This window comes from Syzygium oleosum, unplaced genomic scaffold (assembly GCF_021117445.2).
Source record: "Syzygium oleosum isolate NSW1041296 unplaced genomic scaffold, Sole_v2.1 Sole_v2.09, whole genome shotgun sequence".
Lineage (NCBI taxonomy): Eukaryota > Viridiplantae > Streptophyta > Magnoliopsida > Myrtales > Myrtaceae > Syzygium > Syzygium oleosum.
The window spans coordinates 12,000,777-12,026,478 of NW_026607493.1; the positions used below are offsets into that span (position 1 = coordinate 12,000,777).

The 25,702-nt window shown below is 40.5% G+C and overlaps 2 protein-coding genes and 1 pseudogene across 2 annotated transcripts; all 3 read right to left on the bottom strand.

Moving 5' to 3' along the window:
- Positions 1 to 1,874: 1,874 nt before the first annotated feature.
- On the bottom strand, positions 1,875 to 4,007 carry LOC115693424 (protein CHUP1, chloroplastic). Its single transcript, XM_030620415.2, has 2 exons — positions 2,858 to 4,007; positions 1,875 to 2,596 (listed from the first exon to the last, which is right to left on the bottom strand). Exons 1-2 carry the CDS (start codon positions 3,731 to 3,733, stop codon positions 2,108 to 2,110), a joined length of 1,365 nt encoding a protein of 454 aa, XP_030476275.2. The 5' UTR covers positions 3,734 to 4,007; the 3' UTR covers positions 1,875 to 2,107.
- An 11,134-nt stretch (positions 4,008 to 15,141) lies between these two features.
- Positions 15,142 to 17,197, bottom strand: LOC115666094 (cytochrome P450 CYP736A12-like; annotated as a pseudogene).
- Positions 17,198 to 18,893: 1,696 nt separating this feature from the next.
- Positions 18,894 to 22,095, bottom strand: LOC115693405 (cytochrome P450 CYP736A12-like). The gene is made up of 2 exons (XM_030620398.2): positions 21,353 to 22,095; positions 18,894 to 19,796 (listed from the first exon to the last, which is right to left on the bottom strand). Exons 1-2 carry the CDS (start codon positions 22,031 to 22,033, stop codon positions 18,972 to 18,974), a joined length of 1,506 nt encoding a protein of 501 aa, XP_030476258.1. The 5' UTR covers positions 22,034 to 22,095; the 3' UTR covers positions 18,894 to 18,971.
- Positions 22,096 to 25,702: the final 3,607 nt, after the last annotated feature.

A 25,702-nucleotide genomic window follows, 5' to 3' on the forward strand; every position in this document is an offset into this window, starting at 1 on the left:
GCAGTCGTCAAAAGGCCTTAAATGCAAAATGATAAAAACTTGACTGCATTTTGGGATAGTTGTTCAGGATTTTTTTTGTGTAATTTTCCCTTTTCAGGATATTACACATATATTAGCTAATAAGACCAGATATATCAAAATTATTACTACGGTTCGAGATTAAAGAAAAACTGTATTTTAACCCATCTTGACCCAACCCGATTTCGGGTCAAGTTGACCTGGTTCTTTTGCTGGGTTGGAGAAGAACCCAACCATGTGCTATGGCCAATTTTTCATTCCGGGTTAATCTTTTCCTATGAGAGAGAGAGAGAGAAAGAGGCGCAACAAAGTAATGGTTGCGCAATGAGGATAGGGGCTAAGGAGTGGAGGAGTAATGACGGGTAGCGAGACTATTTTGAATAAGTAATTTATTTTAGAGTCATGTCTGCTCGAAATTCCTTAACCATCTTAGGATGGGTTTTTTTCGTGTAAAATGAATAATTTAGAAAATGCTTTCCTAAATTCGATAGTTAAAAAATGTATTCATCAGTCATGGAAATTTTTAGATATAAATTGTTGTTGATAATGAAAATAAATGATTATTTTTAGAAAATATCCTCCTAATCATTCATTTTCTATGAAACAAACTGAGCTTTAATAGAGATCATTTTTGCTTTCCAATGCAGTAATTACACGTAACACGAAGGAATCGATGAATTGAAAATCACAAAGTTCCTTTAAAAAGATCTATTTATAAATGAATAATATACATTTTATCTGGATAATTTGGTACATTGTGGATGAAATTATTTAGTAGTATAATTGATCCAGAATTTTAGAATATCAAATCACTCTCGTGACAAGAAACCTAAAATTCTCTAACATGGCAAGTTAGGAACCTGGTTAACCTCGACCAGGTGCAATCCCTATGCAGGAGATGGCGATGGATTCTCTCCCTCTCTCTGATTGGATTTCTTAATATATTTTTTCATTCAAATAATGGAAGAAAACATATTTTCCGAAAGTTCAAGAGGGTGCATATTATTTCAAAGATCATAAGGCAAACTTGTGCTTTTGAATATTACAAGGTTTCTATTGTATTTTTTCTTTCGTAATTAAATTTTTAAACAAGTTATTTTTTCGCTTGAAAAATTTACGCAAATTGGACTTGTTAACAAATAAGTGGATAAATAATTAACAGATATAACATCAAGAAAGTTCAAAAAAATATAGTGTAACTATTATGCGGTAATGGGAAAATGCGTACTATCTCTCTAGTGTAGTGACATGTGTAATTTTCCTTTTAATTTTCTGGGAAACCAAAAGGGTTTGGTCGTCCCATGACTAGAATACCGTCAGCAAAACTATAGGGCCTTTACGTAGTTTGCAAAAGTTTTAAAACTCGAATTAGCCAAAATTTACATTTAGTCAATTTGATTATATAATGACCAGGACCATCCATGAGTAGCCACCGTTATATATTTGTAGTAGATGGTAATATCATCACGTTCTTTCTATCAAAAGATTGTCTTAACACTTTTTTAGCACTTAACTAGTCTACATGGAGAGTGTTAGTTCCCATCTCATACTCATCGGATAATTACCAAAGACACACAAGATGTGCTCTTAGGAGTGGTCACAAGAAATTATGTAAGTGTGATGATTCAAACCTTTGAACTTCAATAAGGAGGACAAGCAGACCTAATCTAGAGCAACCCCATGGAATTTTCTTGAAAAAGTGGGGAATCATTGTTCTCATCCTTGCCATCAACTTCACACAGATTTTTGAACCATAAAATGGAAATGACTTATCTTATATAGACACGTGGACTTTGTGCAGCAATGATGTGGGAGGGATTATCATTACGACTAAAAAGTGGGTTATTGTGCATTAATGATGCAATTAATCAATTTAATTAATTAAATACTTTTTCATGAACAACACATGGATCAGAGCAGGTGCTGCGAGATCAGCGAGATAATACCGGACCGTTATTAGCTATTAAGTTCCAGACGATTCAAGCGAAACACCGGTGAACGAGCTTATACAATCAGTATCATGGTTTGGTGTTAGCAAATTGGGTTACCGACTAATGATCGGCACTGCTCGCTTCGGTCGCAGCCATATTTATGTGCCGGAACACGATCTTCTTGCCCCGGCCATGTGCTCCTCCTCTACATCATCCGAAACTGAATGCCTCACAAAGCATCCGACCTCTTGCTTCGCTTTCTCGGCTTGTTTCGCATTCGTCTTGTCATTCCCCTCCACCCATTTCTTGAGCTTGTGCAGTATCTTTGCCTTTTTTGAGTGGACATGATTGCCAGTTCCTGCGTAAGAGGAGTACCCGCCGTTTGCGGAATTCGACCTTTTCAGTCCATTCTCGTAGTTGCAGTCTTCAATATCAGTCGAAACTGTGAGGGCCAATTCAGAAGAATGGCCCTTCACCATGTTCTGCTCATGGACATGGTCGTTCTTCGTCAATTCATGCCTCAGGCAAGCGTTGCTCCATCTCAGGTGAATCAGTTCCTTCTCTTCCGCCGCCCGGTCCGTCCGGAGGTGCTCTATTTCCTTCAACAGGCAACTGCAATCTTCCGTCGATGTTGCTTCCGCTTTGCTCTGTCCAAAAAAGCCAATCCTGTTAGGCAAATTGACTCGTAGAACAAGAGGACACGAAGATGAGCAAGGTCGCAACAGTTAGATGACTAAATAATTGTTCTCCAGATCGTCTAGTCTCGCCAACCTCTCAACAGTTAGATGACTCCGCTTCGTTTGACGGGTTTCTAATTGTCGTTATCATCTTCTTAATTATGCACGTGAATTCTCAATGACTAAGACTGTGTCGAGAAACCTCAGAAACGAAAAACCAGGAGTTCAAACCTTGGAGAGCGGCGGAACTGAAGTTTTTGCTGAACTCAGTTCAATCAGAAGCTCATTTTTGTCCCGCTCCGATCGAGCCAACATGGCCCTTAGGCCATCAATCTCATCCTCCATTCTCTTGACATCGTTCGTCTTCGATTCGAGAGCTCTCTGGATCTTCAAAATTTCCCCCTCTCTCTCTTCGATCCTCAGATCATTCTGTCGCAAGACCCTATACTGCTGTTTCACTTTCCTAAGGAGCTTCTTCACCTTCCTATGAAGCCTCCCATTCTGAGACTTCCAATAGTGAAGCTCCTCCATGACCTTGAAATACTCGGCGGCCATATTGGCCATCCGGTCGTTCTCTTCTTCCATGTGCAAAACCTCCCTGTCCAAAAGCTCGAGCCGAGACATCCCCAATTGCAACGCGTGTCCCATATCCATCAAGACTGATTCTCGCTCCTTCAAATTGGAGTACCGGAGAAACTGCATCTCCAGCTTCAGCTCTCTCTCCTGAAGGTCCCTAACCGTGCTTCTCAGGGCTAAGATCTCTTCTCCTTCGCAATTGCGAGTCAATTGATCCCAAACTCGGGAGGAGCTTCCTATCAAAGATCGTGGATTCGCCACGAATTGCTCTTCGTCTTCTATCGAGTCTGTACACGTGAAATTCAAGCTGCGAGAGCTCTCATGCTCATCATGTCCACCATCTTCACTGTCGGAGTCTTTAACATTCACCTGGTCTTGCGACGAAGAAGCTTTAGATTGCGCGCTGCTGCTTCTTCTCCACATGATCCTAGCACAAATGAAACCCGCCATGGATAGAACTAGGGGCACTCCGGCCTTCAGAAACACAGGCTTCATGATCATGACCTGCAGTTTTGGTGACGTACTATCCATCCCGAAGCAAAACGGCTTGTTTCGATTGAACCTTTTTGGCAACCAAATCGAACACAGACCATGTAAGGAGGTACGAAACAGCAAGTTCAATTATGAATTGTTTGGACAATCTTTGAGGTAATGGAATTCATGAATGGCGTTGCTTGCTAAAAAGCTGCCTAAAAGATTCTCTGCATTTTCATGTTGCGTTTGCTTTTCTTTTGTCTAGAGGAGCAGCGCGCGTGTCCCTTGCTTTTTGACTAAGCTTTGTGATTTCCTCGATGCTCAGCATCTCTTTCCTTTTCGTCAAATTAACCACTTTCTGAGGTGATGATCAAACACGTTCCCCAAATGCAAAAAAGAAAAATAAAATGAAATAAAATAAAAATCACGGGGAAACATGGTCGGTAATCCTATATAAAAGACCAAAAAAAAAAAAATTCTAAATACTAGGTACATTTAAAAGCCGAAATTGAGAAAATATTTACTTCTCTACTCGCGGTGTGACTTCACGTGACATGCTTTCGCCATGGTTCACATTCGACCAGTAAGTATTAGTTTAATTATTTGACATATTAAACTCTCATTTGCTATTGAGTTTTAAGTTTAAAATAATGACTAAAGAAAAAATACTTCAAATATATTCTTAATGAAATAATATATTTTGTTCATTATGTTTTATCTTGAATTGCAATGTACAGACTTCTATTCATCAGAAGTTTAAACTTCAGAATTGGATAAAGAGATCGTATCTTCAAACCTAGTATTCTCGAAATATAAATATATTTTATCAGAGAAAAAGATACGCGTAATACAAAACTCATGAGTGCTAGTAAATTTTATTTATAAAATAAATATTTCCTTGAACCAAAAAATTCTAATTTGAAGTGTAATTTATATTATTCAAGTAGTTGAATTAGGTGATAATACAAGGAAATTACAATGCACATAAATCATGCCACTTCAAGATTTCTATTATATTCATATTGATCTTAAACTTGCCGTATACAAACTTTTGCCTCTTATTAACTTAAATTTAAAAACATGGATAAAGAGAAAGTATCTTCAAATATGTTAATTTTCAAAATATAAAAAAGCTGCATTAAATAAAGAAATTCATTTAATTTAAAGACCAACAAAATGGAACATACTCATAATGTATTTTACGTATTTAGTAAAGTACTTCTAATTTAAAGTACAATTTATTTTATTCAATTTGTCGAGTTCAATGAATAACAAGTATAAGAAAATCAAACAAATTACGTAAATCTTGCTACTTCAAGATTACAGTAAACTAAATGCTTATCTAAACCTTACGATATGTCATTAAAATTTGAAAACTATTAAAAGCCACAACCTATTCACAACATACCGTATTTACATGTTATTCAGAATCTAAAATAATAACTAAGATAATTTTAGAAATTCACTTAATTTGATGTTAAAATATTCTAAAAAACCAACGTAAGGACAAAGTTCATGAGCTTCACTTGTTTGGTTTGCAACTTTTTGCCTTTAATCTGACAATTTAAAAGATTTTAAAAATTGATGGATGGTTAACTTAAGCAAAGATACAAGATGGAAGTTTTAATCGCTTGATTTAGCTTTTAGTTTTTTAAACAAAAAAATAAAAGACATTTGTCTTTCTCCTTCTTTCTTTGATATAGTTTTCACATAGATTAGCTTTGTATCTAATTTCTTGTTTGTTTAGTGATCTATGGGAGCAATAGTTTGGAAGACAGAGGATTGCAGCAAAATTGAGGGGGAAGAGTCCTAAAAAGGCTATTGCATTGGTACTAATTTAATCATAAAATTTTCAATTGAATCAATTTAATTTTAAACATTTTCACATCGGTATCAATTGAGTCTCATTCTTGATTTTGCCAATAAAGACACAATTTTTTACCTCCCAAGAAGGCCAAATGCCCACATACAGAAGAAGACTTTTTATACCCTTGAAAAAAAAACAGAGATATTCCTTCACGGCCCAACAGACAAAAGAACATACCCAAGTCAGCAAAATCTCAAGAAACCCCGAAATGCAACACCGAGAGCTTGAAGGCCTCATCCATGGAATCGATGAAATGCAAGATTCCGTGGTTTTGAAGGAGAGGGAGGTTTTCTGGTGGGAGCTGACAGTAAGGGTGCGCATGACAATCATTCTGTGCCCGAGAACTATTTCTACTCAAAAATGATTCTTTTTGATTCTGTGCCCGGAAATAATTTCTGAGCATTTAAAGGCATTTGGTAACTGTCCAAAATTTCTATTACTGGGATAGAAAAGAACAGAAATACGTTTGGTAACTACACAAAAATTTTTTTTATTAATAATATTTTAAATTGTTTAATATTTTTTTTTCTTTTTTTTTTCTTTCTACCCTTCCCTTCTTTGGCCATGGCCGATCGCCGGCCGGCGGCACCGGACATAGGCCGGGCGTCGTGGCCCTCGCCGTCGCCACGGCCACTGCCTCACCGCCCGGCCTCGCCCGGATCCCGGCGAGGCCGAGCCTCTTTGTCGGTCACGACGGGCGAGGTCGGCCGCCAGGTGGGTCGCGGCGGCGAGGCTCGGCCTCGCCCGATCTAGGTGAGGCCGACCTCGCCGTGGGTCGCGACGGCGAGGTCGACCTCGCCGCCCGAGGCGAGCCACCGCGGGCGAAGCCGACTCGCCTCGCCGTAGGTTGCGGTGGCCGGGGCTCGGCCTCGCCCGGATCGGGCGAGGCCGACCTCGCCATGATCGACGGCGAGCCGCCTCACCCGGGCGGCGAGGTCCGGCCCCAGCCCTCGTCGGCGAGGGGACCCCTCGCCGACCTCCTCAGCCGGCGGCCGGCGAGGGCCATGACGCCCTCGTCGGCCCTAGGCTATGGCCGGTCGCGTCACGGAGACCTACGGCCACTCTAGGGAAGAACAACAGAAAGAAGAAAAGAAAAAAAAAGAAAAAGAAGAAAAAGAACTCATTCTCAAAATTGTGCTTAGAAACAAGAAGCAACTTTTTTTTACTTCTTGCTTCTTCTTCCAAAAGCTTTAAGGCACAAATTTTTGCAAAAATGTGCCCGGGAACAAAAAGTTTACTAAACGCATTTCTGTTCCCAAACTATTTCTGGGAACAAAAGAACAGAAATTTTCACTGTTTGGCACCTTACCAAACGGGCCCTAAAAGTATCCATGGTTTTGAAGGAGTCACACCCAGCTTTGGAAGCCAAAACCCACAAGAAAAAGAGTCACAATGTGCCCGAGGCGAATCTGAGCCGAAATGCCGGAGGCGGATATGAGCTTCAAACCCAGCAATGATGGGGCTCTTGGCGGAATCGGAGCCGCCAATAGGTCTCGTGGTGGCGACAGCGGAGGCGAAGTGCTAGAGCCGAAGGGAGAGTGTGTCTTTGGACGAAGAGAGAGGGAGTGAAATTTGAGAGAGAGGAGGACCTCCTCGTCTGGAAAAGAGTTCTTTTACAAAAGGGAAGAGAGAGAAGGCAATAAGCGCGAATGATAATCATTTTGTTTCCCTATTTTTCTACTTTTTTTTCCCGGGAACAAGTTAGGAACAGAAATCCTTTTGGTAAAATAATTTCATTTTTTTTTATTTCTAGAACAAATTTTGGCCCAAAAATAGATTTGGAATAGAAATGAGAAGTTAAAATTTCTATTTTTCTAATTCTGAAATAGAAACAGAAATAACAACTCACTTTTATTGCTCGCTTTCTGCTCTACTCGCTCCCCGCCGGGCAGTCCCCACCGTTGCCATCGATTGCGCCATGCTCCGGGCCATTGAACATAAATTTTGTGTCGTTATCAAATACTACTTTTTGCTCAAAAACTCGTCTGGGAAAGAGAAATAGGGTCGGAGAAGAGAAATGTTGTCATTCACGCCCTAAATGTTGTGTGTGTCAGTCTTATTCAGATGAGAGAGAGAAAAGAAAGAAAGGTTATGGATCCAATTTTTTAATACCACATTGTTGACACCTAAATTTTTTGCCCAAAAATCATGTTCGAAAAATTGGAACTTGTTTTCCACAAAAATATTTTCGAATTATTCTACTAAAAAAAAATGGAAGAGCAAGGGCCAAGGATTCGAGTGTAGCTAGCCGAGACTGAAGGATCAAATTGCAAATGAACCGGCAAGTTGGGGCCACTGATGCAATTTCCAAAAGTTGGGGGACCAAATCGCAAAATTTGTAAAATTCGCCCCCAAGCCCTTAAATCATCATCTTTACCCCTAATCAAGCTTGAAATTGAAAACGGCCAAGGTAAAATTGATCAAATCAAGCCAAAAGGACTAAATTAGCTCAAATCGAGCATTCTCGGGCAAGAAAATGGCTAATTTTGAGGGACTTTCCTGCAAAATTGGGCATGGAAAATTACAAATTCTGATTATCATCTTAAACTAATATACTTCAAATTTCAAACTGATCAAAATTCCGACCAGATTAATGGATTAAAGCACTTAAATCAGCTTCCAAAAACCGGTCCACGATTTGGTCTCAATTCGAGGCTGCTGAGTAGCCAACTTCGTGGCCCCACCATATCCTACTCAGCCAGCCGATCAGCGTGAACTCTGGCCGAGGTGTGAGACCATCATTAGGAGTGCAAATGGACAAAAATTTTCCGGGGATAAGCTGCTGAAGGCACGTGATAATCTCGGTCAAACCTGCCCACTCAACAGCTGCAAATTATGATGATTTTGGAGTCAGAAAGTTGGTGAAGAGACTCAGTTTGCAGGCTTGGTAAGTGGGCAATCACGGGCTAAAAATCTGGTTGGATTTGATGGATAGGATCTATGAAGCACGTTATTTTGGGGGATAAAAAAGAAAGGGATGAGACAAGAGGAAGAGAGTTCACGGTCGTTCCAAAAACTCACCCTCAGACGCAACTCAAACAGAACATGAACCCAGAAAATTTCCAGACTGGCTTTTGGAGAGGAAAGTGAGATTTTCGTGAACTTCGAGCCAAAATTAGCCAAAACCTTCAACTAGAGAGTGGAACTTCATTCAAAGAGATTTCCAACCATAGGTCGCAATCCCCAAATGGACATTGATTCATGGCTAGTCACTATGAACAATGCGTGTATGCTTCTTGGAGGGTTGTTTCGACGCGTTCACTTGATCATTCTCCATGATGTTTGTTTCATTTAAAAGTAGATGTTACGTATATTCTTTTGGATAAAGTAATGTTCCCCATAGACCTTGCACGTGATGAGTGTCAGGGCTTAAACCTGGGCATGCAACAGGTTTGCTTGACCTGGGTTTAAACCCAGATTTGCAAAAGCAGTCCGAACCCACATATTGGAGGCCGATTCCAACTTGGTTCTTGTGCGTTTTAGGATGTGATTTCCAGCTAATATTGTTCTTTGCATGTGATAATATAACCTTGATACTTTGGTTCCACTTGATATCACACACGGAGTGAGATTGAAGGCCACGAATATGGCTCGAGGAAGCCACTTGGGGCAGTTTAATGCACACCAAATGCTCGACGAAATGCCCAAACCAAGCTTCGAGCTTGAAACGGTTGATTTGAGCCCGGTTCTCGCAATATTCATATTCTGAGTTGTTTCATGTTCGCGTAAACCGAGCATAGACCGATTTAGGGAATTATTACTTTTTAAAATTAAAAAAAAACGAAAAAAATGAAAAAAATCAGAAAATTTCAAAAAAAATGAAAAATGTTGGATAGTATCAAATTATGCAAAAAATGACATTTATGAGATTTTCCTAATTTTATAAAGTCATTTGCCTAATTTAATGCTATTTTGGTATTTTATTACCATTTTTACGGCCAAAAAAATCCATTTTGCATAGACTAAAATTACATAGAATAGTTTTGTGTAGCTAGAGTAATTTCATGCATATTTAAATTCTCATTTTGCTCATGGGGGCCCTGTCCGGGGCATGATAACGAGGCCATGTAATATTATTTGCCCGACTTGTATCGGGTTTTCTCTTTCCGCGTTTACTTTCAAGTCATTTCAATTTCTTGGATGTTTACTTACTTGCTCTGCTTTTTTCAATAATTTGAGTGTTAATTTCTTTCCTAAATTAGGTTAGTATTAATCTAGACATTGAAGAAAACAATCCCAAAAACATTTGCAAGGACACTTAGGTAGCGAATGATAACCATTCTGTTGGAATGAGTTCGAACAGAAATAGATTTTCTATTTACGGTTCCTGGATGAGTTCGAGAAAAAAACCCGTTTGATAATGACAAAAAATTTATATTTCTAGAAGCAGAAACCCGTTTGATAATAATGCACAAAATTTCTATTTCGCGAAATAAAAACCCGTTTGATAAACAACAGAAAATTCTATTTCCATGAATAAAAATCCATTTTTTTAGAAATGGAATAAAAATAATAATAAAAAATCCGAAAAATTCATAAAAATCTTTAAAAAAATTCAGAAAATCCCAAAAAATTGAAAAATTCCAGAAAAAATCATCAAAATGTCAGAGAAAAAAAAAAAATTTAGATTTCGGGAAAATAGGAAATTTGTTGAATTTTTCAAAAAAATCAAAGAAATCAAAAATTTCAAAACTTCACAAATTAGCTTAGAATACGCAAGTGCCACCCACTTTTAGTGAAATTTAAATTTTTTAGGTGCCCAAAAAAATCAAAAAATCAAAAATTTCAAAACTTCATGAATAGTTTAGAATACATGTGGCCACCACTTTGAGTAAAATTTAAATTTTTAAGGTGCCCAAAAAAATTCAAAAACTCAAAAAATTTCAAAACTTTATAGAATGAACTTAGAATACCTGTGACCACCCACTTTGAGTGAAATTTTAATTTTGGAGGTGAAAAAAGCAAAATATCAAAAATTTCAAAACTTCCACAGAATGACTTAGAATACACATGTGGCCATCCACTTTGAGTGAAATTTAAATTTTTTAGGTGAAAAAAACATAAAATCAAAAATTTCAAAACTTCACATAATGACTTACAATACCTTTAGCCACCCACTTTGAGTAAAATTTAATTTTTTAGATGCCCAAATGGAATTTTTTATTTTTATTATTTTTTGGTTCCTAAAGAAAATTAAATTTCACTCAAAGTGGAGGCCACATGTATTCTAAGCGCACTTTCTGTGAAGTTTTGAAAATTTTTTTTTGCTTATTTTTTTTTCGACAACTAAAAAAATTAAATTTCACTCAAAGTGGTATACAGTATTCTAAGCAATTATGTGAAGTTTTTATTTTTTATTTTTTATTTTTTCGGCACCTAAAACAATTTAAATTTCGTTTAAAGTGAATATTAGGTATTTTAAGCCATTTTATCAGTTTTGAAATTTTTTTTCTTTTCTTTTTTTTATTTTTTTCGGCACCTAAAAAATAAAATTTCGCTCAAAGTGTGTGTAAGCACATGGTATTTTAAGCCCATTATGTAAAGTTTTGAAATTTTACTTTTTGCTTATTTTTATTTTTTTGGCATTTAAAAAATTTAAATTTCATTTCAAAGGGTGGCGCGGGTATTTTAAGCTATTACAGTGAAGTTTGAAGTTTTTTATTTTTTTATTTTTCCGCACCTAAAAAATTTAAATTTCACTCAAAGTGGATGGCCACAAGTATTCTAAGCCATTACGTGAAGTTTTGAAATTTTTGATTTTTTGCTTTTTATATTTTTGGCACCTAAAAAATAAAATTTCGCTCAAATTGGGTGGCGCGAGGTATTCTAAGATATTACGTGAAGTTTTTAAATTTTAGAATTTTTTTTTTTTTTTTGAAACTAAAAAAATTAAATTTTGCTCAAAGTGGGTGGCCATAGGTTTTCTAAGCCATTTTGTGAAATTTTGAAATTTTTATTTTTATTTATTTTTTCGATGTACCTAAAAAATTTAAATTTCACGAAAGTGGGTAGCCACGATTCTAAACCATTCTGTTAAGTTTTGAAATTTTGATTTTTGCTTTTTTTCTCACCTCAAATATCGTGACTTCCATATGAATATGTGTGTTGAAGAAAATGAATTCCTCGAAATGGTTCTCACTTTTGTTCAGAAATGAAAAACCAACTTTTTTGGTTCTCATTTACTGGTTTGAAATCGAGTTTTGGAAGCAAACTTGTCGGAAATAGAAAAATGAAATTGCGTTACCAAACGGGTTTTGGTCCAAAGCGATTCAGGAACAAAAAACCAGTTGACAGACAGAATGGTTTTCATGCGGCACCTTAGCGACTTTGATATCTTAGGATTATAATTGTGATCAAGATGCGTGACCACTTAGATAATGCACTCTCAGTCTAATAGAAATGTTAGTGTAAACAAGTCCCGCCAGAATGAGAGAGAGAAAAGAAAGAAAGGTTATGGATCGCGTCAATCGTCGCCTTTTTTTAACCGTTCCTTTTTCCATGAGGAAAAAGAAGGGCGCGACACACATCACAGCACACGTGTCGAATATTGAGTGGTTCACGCATGCCGCGTAGGACGGTGATGTGGTGGTTGGCAGCCACTTAATATTTTTTCATCACAGAGAGCTTAAAGGAAAAAAGAAGAGCACGTCCTTCACCCTTCTCTTCGCGAGCCGCGAGCTCCTTCTTCCTCGTGAAATCTCCAGAGCCGCAAGCCCTCTCGTTCCTCGATGCTTCATCCGCATCAGCGACGTTCCAGACGCTTTCCTGTGTGTTCTCAGTCTGGATCGCGCCTTGCTCACTCCACTACTCCACCAGCAAGCTGCCGAAGCTTCCTTTGCCACGCCCAGCAGCTTTTGCACCATCATCTGCAACATCCGACGCTCCCAGTCGCTGTTCAACATAGCAGTCTTCCTCGGCAATCCTACATTGACACACTTGTTGATCCTCTAGCTGAGATCTATAACCAAAAGTATTCGCGAGTTGTTTTTGTTGCAGGTTTCCGGTGTGTCCAGCCAATCCCGAGACTACCGGTTCCGGTCCCTGATATTTGTGTGACACTTAGACCTGTCAAAATAGATCATAAACCTATTTCTTAACCCATATATAAGTATATGACCAAAAAAACAAAATCCTATATATTAGTAAATGGGTCATAAATTGATCAATTATATTCGGTAAATAGGTATAAACATAATATGTGTGTTAAATGGGTTGTGAATGGATTTACAACTTATTTAAACTCAACTCATCTCTCTTGCCCTACCTCAATTTAGCGCTCACTCACTCCGCACTCTTATCTCAGTTTGAGTATGAGTTTAATATACAAGTGTTTTAGTAATATGGGTCGAGTCGGGCATGGATCGAGTCGGGTATAGGTCATTTGATTTGCATCACATGGAAAATAGGTCAAATGGGGTTAAATGGGTCAATTTGGATCGGATTATTTTCGACTCAATTCAAATCCGACCTGACCTGTCCGTTTGACAGGTCTAGTGACACTCGTAGCCCTACTCGCGCGTGTGCTTCACTGAGTGCTCATCTTGACCGGCGAGCCTGTTATTCTGGTTCCACGTTGTCCTCACAGGTTGGAGAAGTCTTTCGAGCGTCAGCCGAGTCAGGCAATACCCACTGAGAATCCTTGCCGAGAAGCCCTCGCCAACGAGAGCTTCACCGCTGCTGAGACCCCATGGCGAAACATCCACCGCAATAACCGCCGACGAGCACCACCACCGCGGCCCACTAGCACATCGCCATACTTGGCTGAGGACCACTACCCGTCGCCAATCACTGTCACCCTCGTCCGTGGTACCGAGCCCATTCCATTGAGTTCAAATTTGGAAATCGTATCCTGAGATATTTTGAATTAGGTAAGAATTTTATCTAATTTGATTTTTTGAAATTTTTAGTTTCCTTATTGGAGATATTGCGATGTCAATTGGATTCATGAATAATATACCGCATCCACAAATTTCTCCCCAAGAACATGCTTGGATGGCAAAAGGAGGAGGCTATTCATGGGAATCCAGTGTACTTTGCGGTGGCTGTCGGGCAAGGTTTGTCTATGATTCACTTTTCAAAACTTTATAGTTCTGCACAATTTTCCATTTTTTTTCCCTTATTCACACCCAGCTAAAGACGACATAAATGTGTGTCGGGAGAAAAATATTAACTTTGCGCTATATTTCAATGTGAATAATATATAAAATATGAGGAAAACACTTGTACCTTTTTAACTAACCATGTTATCCGATAGCAACAAAAAATTATCATTTTGTCTGTCACTTAGGAATATAACAGTATTGTTAATCTTATGACATGATTAGGATTTAATTTTCTTTTTTTTTTTCTGCAAAAGTTTGGATTAAAAAATATTTTTGAGTTTGCTTTATACTATGAGGTACGTGTCACTTTATAATGTTGTATCATGACAATTGTAGATGTCACATTCCACTGGGGGCAGCAGGTGGACCTCTAAAGATCTTAGGCTTATCCTAAATAGGTTAGTCAAATGGATGAGTTGAGTCGGATTTTGATTGAATCGAAAATGGTCTTATCCAAATTGACTTATATAACTCACATTGATCAATTTTTATGTAATACAATTTTAGCGACGCGCCTAAACCGGACCCAATCCATAATAGTAAAACACATCCATATTTAACCAGCCTATGAAAACCCCACCCATTTAATCAACTTTAAATCCTTCATGTGAAAATATTACCTGGATGAAGGTTTATATTAAATAAAAAAAGGAAAATAACAAAATAAAATGATGTTACGAAATAAAATAAAAATGTAGAAAAACCAAAAAGTTGAAAGATTTATAAAGAACTTAAAAAAGTATGCACGTGTTGTGTGACACCTACTCCGATTGCATACTTTATTGATTGAACTCAATTTATCTTATCCCCATCTTTTCTACTCTATCTAAATAAGAGAAAACGCTGTTCATCTTCCTTTTCCTCATTCAAATGTGAAAATCTTACAAACGCGGTAATGAGGAACGAAAGCTCCAATGATCTTTGAGATTTTTTATAATTTTTTTGATAAACAACTTATCGTAAAAATCTCTATTTCCATTTTTCTTTTTAATTTATTTTTCAAAAATGATTACACAGGTCACGACGACCGGATAATTTCGTAAAAAAAGTTAATGTGATTTGTTCCGGAACCACCCCACTTAAATATTTTAGTGCGAAGCCACACTCTCGACATCCATATTTGAGGTTTAATATATAATACGTGTCGAGTAACATGCCATGACATTTTTATTATTTTTGACCCATCACCATTCCAACAATTCAAATTTTTAGAAAATCGACTTTATTTAACAAAGTAGCAAAGCATAGATCTAGAGCTCGAATTCTAACATTGCCTATCATCTTTCCCCTTCCTATTATTTCGGTTTTTTTTTTAAACTAGGGGCAAGATCGTGCAGAGGAACTAGCATAAAAACCCAACGCTATAATCTCCCACTTAAATATGGATTCCCCATTACAGGAATTAAGCCTACGACCATCGATTTCAGAGCCGAAAGCACGGGAAGGCCCGTACCACTTGGTCAATTCCAGGGTTGGTCTTCTTCATGTTATTCAAGTTGTGTCTTTCTTTATTTAATCTCTTATTGTTCGTTTGACACCAATGCTAGAAAACATAATTTGATCATGAGAAAGAAAAAGAAAACCATGCGAAACTTCAAACAAGCAGGCGATAACTCGGCCTCAGGATCAAGTGCTTCGCTCTGGGCATTGACAACCCAAAGTCCTCGCTCATGTCCAGCTCGCTCGGCGATGTCCCCTCCGGCAACTCCCAGTTGAAACAATGCACTAACTGGGCCAAAACAAGGCGAACATTAACGTGGCCCAAGTTCATCCCTGGGCAGCCTCTCCGACCCGACCCGAATGGTATGAGCTGAAAGTCTCGCCCTTTGACGTCCACGCCGCTGTTTGTGAACCTCTCCGGGAAGAACTCCTCTGCATTCTCAGCCCAAGTGTTGGTGTCTCTCCCAAGGGCCCACGCGTTCACGATGACCCGAGTCCTCTTCGCGATGTAATACCCGGCGATCTCGACGTCCTCCGTGGACTCGTGCGGGACCAGGAGCGGGCCCGGCGGATATAGCCTGAAGCTCTCTTTCACCACCATGTCCAAATAATTAAGCTCTGGCAGATCCGACTCCTCGACGGTCCGGCTCAACCCGACAGTGGCTTCTAGCACTTGTTGGAGGTGCTTCATCACGCGCGGGTTGCGGATCAGCTCAGACAAGGCCCACTCGATCGTGGTGGACGAGGTCTCGTACGACCCGGCGATCATGTCGAGGGCTATGGCCTTGATGTTGGTCCGACCCATTATGTAGCCATCTTGCGAGCTGTTTATGGGATGGCCCACTATGGACAACAACGTGTCTATAAAGTCGCCCTTGTATTTTCCAGTCGTGTCTTCCTCGTGTTCTCTGATGATGTCTTCCAACACTTTGTCCAGGGCCCGGTTAACTGCTTTTGCGCGCCGAGTCATTCCCTGCCAAGGCAAAACCATAATTGTTAAACATGCTTCTTCTTTGAATTTTTGAAAAGCAGCGTAATAGAAGTTGCCAATTCCCCAGCTAGCTAGATTCATGCTCTTTGTTTTTATGCCTCTCTAGATCTCTTCTTCCTGTTGCTCATAGAAAGTAGAAACTCCCGACCAATTGCAAACTTATAAGCACTGCGTACGTACGTGACAAAAGCAATGAGTTAAGCGTAATTCATATAATTCCAATTCACTGTTCTATACGCGGCAAGCAAAAATTTACCATACTATATAAATATTTCACAAGTCTTGAAGTTACCATAAGTAAAAAAATAATAATAATGAAAGAATAAGAGAAACCCATAATAATAGAAACGCAAAATACCTGAAGATCGAGAGCTCCAAGAAAAGGCACATAATCCGCCAAATTGTAAGCCCCGACCAAATTCAGAACCTCGTGAATCACAGGCTTCAAGTTGAACTTACCTTTTGTGCTGCATCCGAAGATCATTCTACACGCCATGTCCCCGATCAGCTGCCCCACCTCCTCGCTCACGTCCACCGCCTCACATGCCGCCACTGCCGCCCTCATCCTCTCGACCACCCTCCCGAGCTCCTCCCTCCTCATTAGCGTGAAAAACTCCACCTTCGCCGGGCTCAGCAGCTCCAGCACGCACAGCCTCCTTACGCCCTGCCAGTACGCACCGCTCTCCGCGAACACAATCGATCCCCTTGTTGCCGTACGACATGTGGTGCAGGGTATCCACCCTCGGGCGGCTCGAGAAGATGCTATCGTGGGTCCTGAGGACCAGCTCGGCTGCCTCCGGTGACGAGACCACCACTGTCGGCTTGTTGCCAAGGCGGAGGGACATGATGGGGCCGTAGGACTTGGCGAGGCTATGGAGGCGGCGGTGGGGGAGGTTGCCGAGCTGGTGGAGGTTCCCGATGACGGGCAGCGGCGGTGGACCCGGCGGCAGCTTGGGGGCATTCCGGCGGCGGAGGTGGTGGAAGAAGAAGTAGAGAGTGACTAGAAGAGTGGTCGAAAGAATGGCGAGTGAGGAAGTGTCCATTTGCAGGTTTGAAGGTTGCGTCTTGCTTTGGTGCAGAGGGTTTTTGTAGTGGTAGAGGATGAAGCGGAGATATACGGAGAGTGATGAACCAATCGCTTTTTGTTTAAGTAGGCGACGAGAGAGACTCCCTTTCCATTTAATGACAGGTGTGAGTTAGGGCTCATGTGGCTGAATGCGCCTAGGAAGCTTTAGGAGCTTGATTTGACATGGAAGATGGGTCAAAGATGACGGTTGGCTAGCGAAACGTGTTATCAACATTTATATAAATATAGTGCAAAGAATTAATTACGCAACCACGAATTCGGCAAATAGCTGGAAATAACTCGTTAACCACGAATTTTATTTTATTTTTAAAAAATCACTAAAATTTTAATTTATTCTCAAATTTATCCCGTGATTTAGTCTCAATTTGATATGATATTTTTACATTGATAATAAATTCACATCAATAAGATGAAAGGAAAATTATCTTCAAAAGGAAATCATTACCGGATATGAAAATTAGCGATGATTAATGACGAGTTTTGGACAAAGGGCTAATAGAGGAAGAATTTTAGGGAATTAGGCCAATGATTTCGAGAGAAGCTTTTGTAATGAGAAATGAACACCTGTCTATTCGCCTGCTGTCATGGGCTCGAGCGAAAGGCAAAGAGAGATGGAGATAGAGAGAAGAGGCGGGACTGTTCGAGTGGGGCCACAATCGCGAATTCAGTCACATAAAGTAGGAGAAAAAAGTAGGGGTGGTTCCGGGACAATTCACATCGACTTTTCTTTACGAAACTATCTGGTCGACATGTGTGCTAATTTTTTTGAAAATAACTGAAAAGAAATATGGAAATAGAGATATTTACGATAAGTTGTTTATAAAAAAAATAATAAAAAATCTCGAACATCGCTGGAGCTTTCGTTCCTCGTACCGTGTTTGTAAGATTTTTCACATTGGAATGAGGAAATGGAAGATGAACGGCGTTTTCTCTTACTTAGAAAGAGTAGAGAAGATGGAGACTAAAGTATTAGTGCGAAGCCACGCTCCTGACATTCACATTCAAGGTTCAATATATAATACGTGTTAAGTAATATGCCATGGCATTTTCATTATTTTTGACCCATTACCATTTCAGCAATTCAAATTTTTAGAAAATTGAATTTATTTAACAAAGTAACAAAGCACATATCGAGAGCTCGAATTCTAACATTGCCCATCATCTTTCTCCTTTTCCAATATTCTTTTTTCCCTTTAACTAGGAGCACGATCGTGCAGAGGAACTAGCATAAAAACACACCACTGTGACCTCCCACTTACATATGAATTCCCCGTGACAGGAATTGAGCCTGCGACCATCGGTTTCAGAGCCGAAAGCACGGGAAGGCCCGTACCACTTGGTCAATTCCAGGGTTGGTCTTTCTTTATTTAGGCTCCGTTCGTTTGGCGGAAAATATTCTCCTTTTGAAAAATATTTTCCTGGAAAATACTTTCCCGGAACATAATTTTCCGATGTTCGGTGACCAATATGAAAAAAGTTTCGGAAAATATTTTTCGCCGGCGACCGACGGCCAACGTCCGGCAGCGGCGACCGGCGGCGGCGGCGGCGGTGCCGGCAACCGACGGCCAACGTTTGGTGGCGGCGGCGACCGGCCGGCGGCCGGCGATCGGCGGCCGACGACTGCGGCGACGCGCCGCAAAGGCGGCCGGCGACCTTAGTGAAGAAAAAGAAGAAGCAGCTCCGGAAAATGATTTTCGCTTTTTAAGAAGCGAAAGTCATTTTCCATAGACTTTAATCTCTTATTGTTTGTTTGACATCAACGCTAGAAAACATAATTTGATCATAAAAAAAAAGGACCTTGCAAAACTTCAAACAAGCAGGCGATAACTCGGCCTCAGGATCAAGTGCTTCGCTCTTGGCATTAATAGCCCAAAGTCCTCGCTCATGTCCAGCTCGCTCGGCGACGTCCCGTCCGGCAACTCCCACTCGAAACAATGCACTAACTGGGCCAAAACAAGGCGAGCATTAGCGAGGCCCAAGTTCATCCCCGGGCAGCCTCTCCGGCCTGACCCGAACGGTATGAGCTGGAAGTGTCGCCCTTTGACATCCACGCCGCTGTTCGCGAACCTCTCCGGGAAGAACTCCTCTGCATTCTCGGCCCAAGCATTGGTGTCTCTCCCAAGGGCCCACGCGTTCACGATAACCCGAGTCCTCTTTGCAATGTAATACCCGGCAATCTCAACGTCCTCCGTGGACTCGTGCGGGATCATGAGCGGGCCCGGCGGATGCAGCCTCAAGCTCTCTTTCACCACCATGTCCAAATAATTCAGCTTCGGTAGATCCGACTCCTCGACAGTCCGGCCCAACCCGACGACGGCTTCGAGCTCTTGCCGGAGGTGTTTCATCACGCATGGGTTGCGGATCAGCTCGGACAACGCCCACTCGATTATGATGGACGATGTGTCGTACGATGCGACGATCAGGTCAAGGGCTATGGCCTTGATGTTGGTCCGACCCATTATGTGAGCCGGCTCATCTTGCGAGCTATTTATGGGATAGCCCATGATGGAGAGGAATGCGTCTATAAAGTCGCCCTTGTATTTTCCAGTCGTGTCTTCCTCGTGTTCTCTGATGATGTCTTCCAACACTTTGTCTATGGCTCGATTAACTGCTTTTGCACTCCGAGTTATTCTCTGCTAAGGCAAAAAATAACTATTAAATTAATTCCTCGATTTTCGAAGTAGTATTAGCTGCTCAAAAAAAGCAATATATTAGAGCTGCAATTTTTTTATTTTTAAAAAATCAAGCTAGCTAGATTATGCTCTTTATTTTTAGGCCTCTATAGATCTCCTTTTCCTGTTGCTCGTAGAAAGTAGAAACTCTCAAATAGTTGCAAAGTCCATGACAAAAGCAATGACTCAAGCATACTTGTTATGGTTGAGAAAATATTTCATTGATTTGGGTAATAAAACATTTCATTTGTTGATCGACACGTGTCCGGTGAGCCCACATTTCAGATTTTCCAACAGTCCCTTTCTCACTCACCTTCTCAATTCCACAAACACCGCTTGTCTCTTTGCTGCGGTCTCTCTATCCCAACCGACAATGCAAGAAGACGAAATAAAAGATCTAGAAAATCTGAAGATCCGAGAGGGACCCCGAGGGAGAGTGGCGATGCAGAAAATATTAAAGAGTTTCTGGGAACGAACATGAGCCCCATGAATAGAGTCCCAAACTGAGAAAGAAGATGAGGTAGAGCAATAAAGAGAGCTGCTTCCGTTTAGATAAATCTGGAAAATGGCTCCATCAACAGGGTCAAAATCGAGAAGAGATAGAGAGGGAGAGGGCTTGGCTTGATAGTCAGCAAATCTGGAAAAGCTTTAGCTAATGGAGAGGGAGTGATGGTGGCCGCAAACGAAGAAGAAAATGCAGGTGTGAACAACTCGAAAAATGGAGGAAGAGAAGGAGAGGATGATGCTCGGTAGGGGTGATCGGTTCCCGATTCCCAATTTTGAGAATCGGGGACCGGATCGGTTGGTCCTAGGACCGGAAACCGATCATTTTTTTTTTATTTTTTTTCCAATCACAACGAGAGAGAGTGACAAATCTCAACATATTGACGAAAGCGATGATGAATGAAGAGTCATTGTGATGCGACGATAAGAGGAAATCATTGTATGTGGGTTTAGTTTACATTTTACTAATTTTTTGAAGAAATAAAAAATAAGTATAAGTAGTTGGTCCGGTTTCTCCTTGAAATTAGGAACCGGACCGCTTGGACACCAGTTCCACTTTTAGGAACCGGGAACGGAACTGACACTCCCGGGAACCGAACCACACCGGCCGGTCTAGTCTGGTTCGGGAGATTCCCGATCTGGACAATCCGTTTTGTACACCCCTGATGCTCAGCTCCAATAAAAAAATTCTGAAAAGCTTAGCTTTGGTGCCGGAGAAAGAGGGAGAGCATGGGCTTCGGTCACAGCAAAATCAAGAAGAGGGAAAGAGGGAGAATGACAAAGGGGAGGGGAGAAAATATTGCCATGTAACGAAGTAGAGAGAAAAGGTAAAAAGAGAAGGTGAGTGAGAAAGGGATTTCTGAAAAATCTGAAATGTGACCCCGATTAGAGGGATTTATGCTATATCCAGCAAGCAAACAATTCACCGTACTAGATGGACGTTCCACAAGTCTAGAAAGTTTACCACATTTAGAAAATAATGATGAAAGAATAAGAGAAACCTAAATTAAAACCTGAAGATCCAGAGCTCCAAGAAGTGGCACGTAATCCGCCAAATTGAAAGCCCCCGCCAGGTTCGTAAACTCGTGAATCACAGGCTTCAAGTTGAACTCATCCTTTGGGCCACACCCCAATATCATCCCGCACGCCAAGTCCCCGATCAGCTCCCCCACCTCGGCGCTCACGTCCACCGCCTCACGTGCTGCCGCCGCCCGCCTCACCCTCCCCACCACCCTCCCCAGCTCCTCCCTCCTCATGGGCGCGGACGACTCCACCTTTGCCGGGCTCAGCAGGTGCAGCATACACAGCCTCCTCACGCCCCGCCAGTATGCGCCGTTCTCCACGAATGCTATCCCCTTGTCGCCGTACGACATGTGGCGCAGGGCCTCCCAGCTTGGGCGGCTCGAGAAGATGCCGTCGTGGGTCCTGAGGACGAGCTCGGCCGCCTCCGGCGATGAGACCACCACCATCGGCTTGTTGCCGAGGCGGAGGAACATGATGGGGCCGTAGGACTTCGAGAGGCTGTGGAGGCGGCGGTGGGGGAGTTTTCCCAGCTGGTGGAGGTTCCCGATGATGGGCAGCGGCGGTGGACCCGGCGGCAACTTTGGGGCTTTCCGGCGGTGGAGATGGTGGAAGAAGAAGTAGAGAGTGATTAGAAGAGTGGCTGAGAGAATGGCGAGTGGGGAAGTCTCCATTTGCGGGTTGAAGGTTGTTTCCTGTTTTGGTTCAGGGGGTTTTTGTAGAGGTAGAGGATGAAGCGGAGAGTACAAAACCAGTCGCTCTTTGTGTAGCTCCGAGTGGACCACTCGACCGACGAAGGAGGACTCACGTGAAACACGTCCAGCCGCTCTTTGTATAGCTGCGAGTGGACCACTCGACCGATGAAGGAGGACTCGCGTGAAACACGTTTAGTTTTAACGCTAAGAACGATCTAATATTGCCACAGAAGACGGGCTAAAGATCAAGGTTGGCTAGGAAAACGTATGATGTACAAAAGTGCTTGTTCACAAAAATGTCATTGTCAATCCCCATTTTGAGTATAACAATTTTTCACTATGTATATAAAATGATAACACTCCCAAATTAAATAATACTTGCTTTTCCATAGAGCTTTTGTTTATATTTACACGTTTAAAAATTGACTTATGAACACAGCGGAAGATGAGGATAAACACGAGTAAATCTTGTAAAACACGCACGCATGCGCAAACACGCTCAAATGCATAGGTCCAAAGAAAATCCTCTCGTAATTATGTCATTGATCAAAAGGATGAGCTGCGTTACACGAAAATAAGACTCATTTACACGAATATAAATATATATTCACATGTACAAAACCCTAACCTACATAATTTGGTTAGTAAGCCTAATAATTATTTAAGTTTATTACAAAATAATATCATCTAAGATAATAAATAATGTCTAAATCCTACACATAAGGAAATAAAACAAATAAAATTATATCCAAATTTAAGGCATCAATATATCAAAATTAATTCAAAATCAAAATTTGATATTATCTTCATTGGGAAAATTACCAAAAAATTTATAAACCTATTGTATGGATGCTAATTTATTTGTAAAAGGTTTATGACTAAATTGATCGAATTGAAAAGTTTAGGACTGAATTGGCTGCCATATAATGAATTTATGACTTTTTGGATAATTCATTAATTATTATAAGAGAGAAGCTAAAGTGTCTCAGCTCCGAGAATGAGGGGAGATGAATGAGTTTAAGGTGCATTACAGTTTGTACGATATGATTTTGGGGAAAAAAATTGGTGTATTTTCACGAGAAATGGTCTCCTTTCATGATGTTTGAAGTTTAAATGGCCGATTTGAGCAAGCTAAGCCTTCGAAAGTGAATCTCACGTAATGCATGCTCCATGTGTCAAACGACTACGATAGCTTACGGTCCACTATATATGGACCGATGGTAAATTATAATGTGAGTATAGAATATGTACTAGACTAAATCTGGACTGTTAAAACGAGTCTTCTGTGAGTCATATATGGGTCTATTGAATCTAACAATTCATGTTCATATTAGTAACGGATTCAAAGTGCCTAAAAGAAATTCACCTCGAGAGGAACTTCGAAAAGCCGGACCGCATGCATGCATGCGCTCAAAATTCATTGAATAATAATTGGATTCAAATATAAAAAAGAAAATTTAAAACAACCCTGATTTTAAATGAACAAATTCAAACTTGAAACGAAACTTTTTAATTCACTCTGTCTCCTTGTTCTCTGTATATCTATTTCATGTTGAAGCTTCACGATTCCTTCTCCGTAACTCTCTAGTTCGCATCAAAAGTTTGCAAAAGCAGCAAAAGAGCCGAAACTCCTTTTTTCATAGCTTTGTGGTTAATGTTGAAGTTTTATGAAAGTGATTCAAAAGTCTACAAAAGTCGGCAACCTCCGCCGGCCGTCGACGAGGTCCAACGATGGCTAAGGGAGGGAAAAAGGGAAAACGAAAATATAAAAAAGAAAAGAAGAGAAAAGAAAAAAAGAAAAGGAAAGGGTAAACAACACAATGATCTATGAATTTTGGCCCAATATATAATGTGGTCCTCAAATTTTAATTTATTTAATATGGTCCCTGGACTTTTCGTATGTTTTCAATTTAGTCCCTTAACTTTGGCCTAATATGCAATGTGGTTCTGGAACTTTTAATTTGTTCAATGTGATCTCTGGACTTTTGGTACATTTTCAATTTAGTCCCTGAATTTTGAACAAAAAAGAATCTTGTTCAATGCGACATTAAACATTTTCATATAGTCCAGAGACTAAATTGAAAATATGCCAAAAGTCTAAGGACCACATTAAACAAATTAAAAGTTCGGGGATAATATTACACATTGAGCTAAAGTTTAGGGATCACATTATTCAATGACCACATTGTACATTAGGCCAAAGTTCATGGACCATTTGTGTCATTATAAAAAAAAAGGAAAAAGGAAAAGAGAAGAAAAGAAAAAAAAGGAAAAAGAAAAGAAAAATAAAACAATATCATTTAAATGTTATTAAAAGTGATCTATATCAACGACAACCGTGCCATGTAGGACGGTCGGCCTCCACGTTAGCGATTTCCAGTCAAAATTGGCCGAATGAACTCAATTGACAAAACGTAAAAATATTTATGGCTCAATTAGCACAATTATAAGGTTTATAAATGAATTGCTAAAAGTACAATAGATTTATGACTTTTTGGACAATTTTCCCATGCCTCTTTCTTGTCAACTTAGCCAACCGGTGAAGGTACTTTATAGAGTTGTTGAACTATATACATCAAGTGTTGATATATGACTTTGCAGATTTGATTAATTCAAGAGGCGTTTTCACCCAAAAGGCCACTTCACCTTTTGACATAAAAAAATTGTTATGTAATTGGCACGATAAACATAATCAATCACAACACAAGAATCATTCGAAAAAACAATACAACATCAATTGAAATCTAATGACTTGCGAAATTAGCCTCTAATTTCGAACCACGTATTTACTACTAATCGAAGGGGGATTGCGAATATCATGACCGTGAGAATTGATCACGTCTTGGACATTGATTCTTGGATAATTGACTGGTGATAAGAAGGAAAACCATCTTTGGTACTACGGATGGAAACATAAACAACACAGAAATGTGTAGTTGATGATTATTCGACGAAATAAAATGAGCAAATGGCTATTCAAATGCAATTTGAGTTTTTTTTTAAACGGGCAATGATATGTAATATCATAATCATTCATCATATTAAGGGTCCGTTTGGTTCAACTTTGCAAATGAGCCTTGGAGGAATGCAAATACCTTTAAATTAAAGCCCCTTGGAGAAATGCAAATGGCAGTTGATAAAAAATTCTTTGTGAAGCTACTTTGGGCCAATTAGTGTTTTGTTTTTTTTTTTTTTTGCAAAGAGCTTTGGGATTTTCTTTTTTATTAAAAAAAAGGGTTACCCTTCGCCGGAGCTGGCGAGCCAGATCTGGCACCGGTGGCCATCGCCTGAGATCGGGCGACCGTTGACAAGCCAGATCTGGCACCGGTGGCCGTCGCCTGAGGTCGGGTGACCCCCAGCGAGGGTCGCACTACCCAAGCAGCCCTCGCCAGGGGTCGCCCGACCTCAGGCGACGAGGTCCGAGGTTGCGCGACCCAGGCACCATCGCCTAGGGTTGCTTGACCTAGGCCGTTGTCGCCTAGGTCGAGCGACCCAGGCCGACGGCGCCTGGGCGGTTGTGCGACCTCAGGCTGTCGTCGCTAAGGATGCGCGACGTCGAGGATGCACGACGTGAGGTCGCACGACCGTGGTCGGCCAGATCTGGGTCGCCTTCGCGTCGGCCATATCTGGGTTGCTCGACCCTCAATC

Coding starts and splice junctions, on each gene's coding strand:
- LOC115693424 (XM_030620415.2), bottom strand. CDS start 3,733: ATGGATAGTACGTCACCAAAACTGCAGGTCATGATCATGAAGCCTGTG. Junction 2,597..2,857: donor CAGTTCCGCCGCTCTCCAAG/GTTTGAACTCCT, acceptor TTTTTTGGACAG/AGCAAAGCGGAAGCAACATC.
- LOC115693405 (XM_030620398.2), bottom strand. CDS start 22,033: ATGGAGACTTCCCCACTCGCCATTCTCTCAGCCACTCTTCTAATCACT. Junction 19,797..21,352: donor TTGGAGCTCTGGATCTTCAG/GTTTTAATTTAG, acceptor TTGCCTTAGCAG/AGAATAACTCGGAGTGCAAA.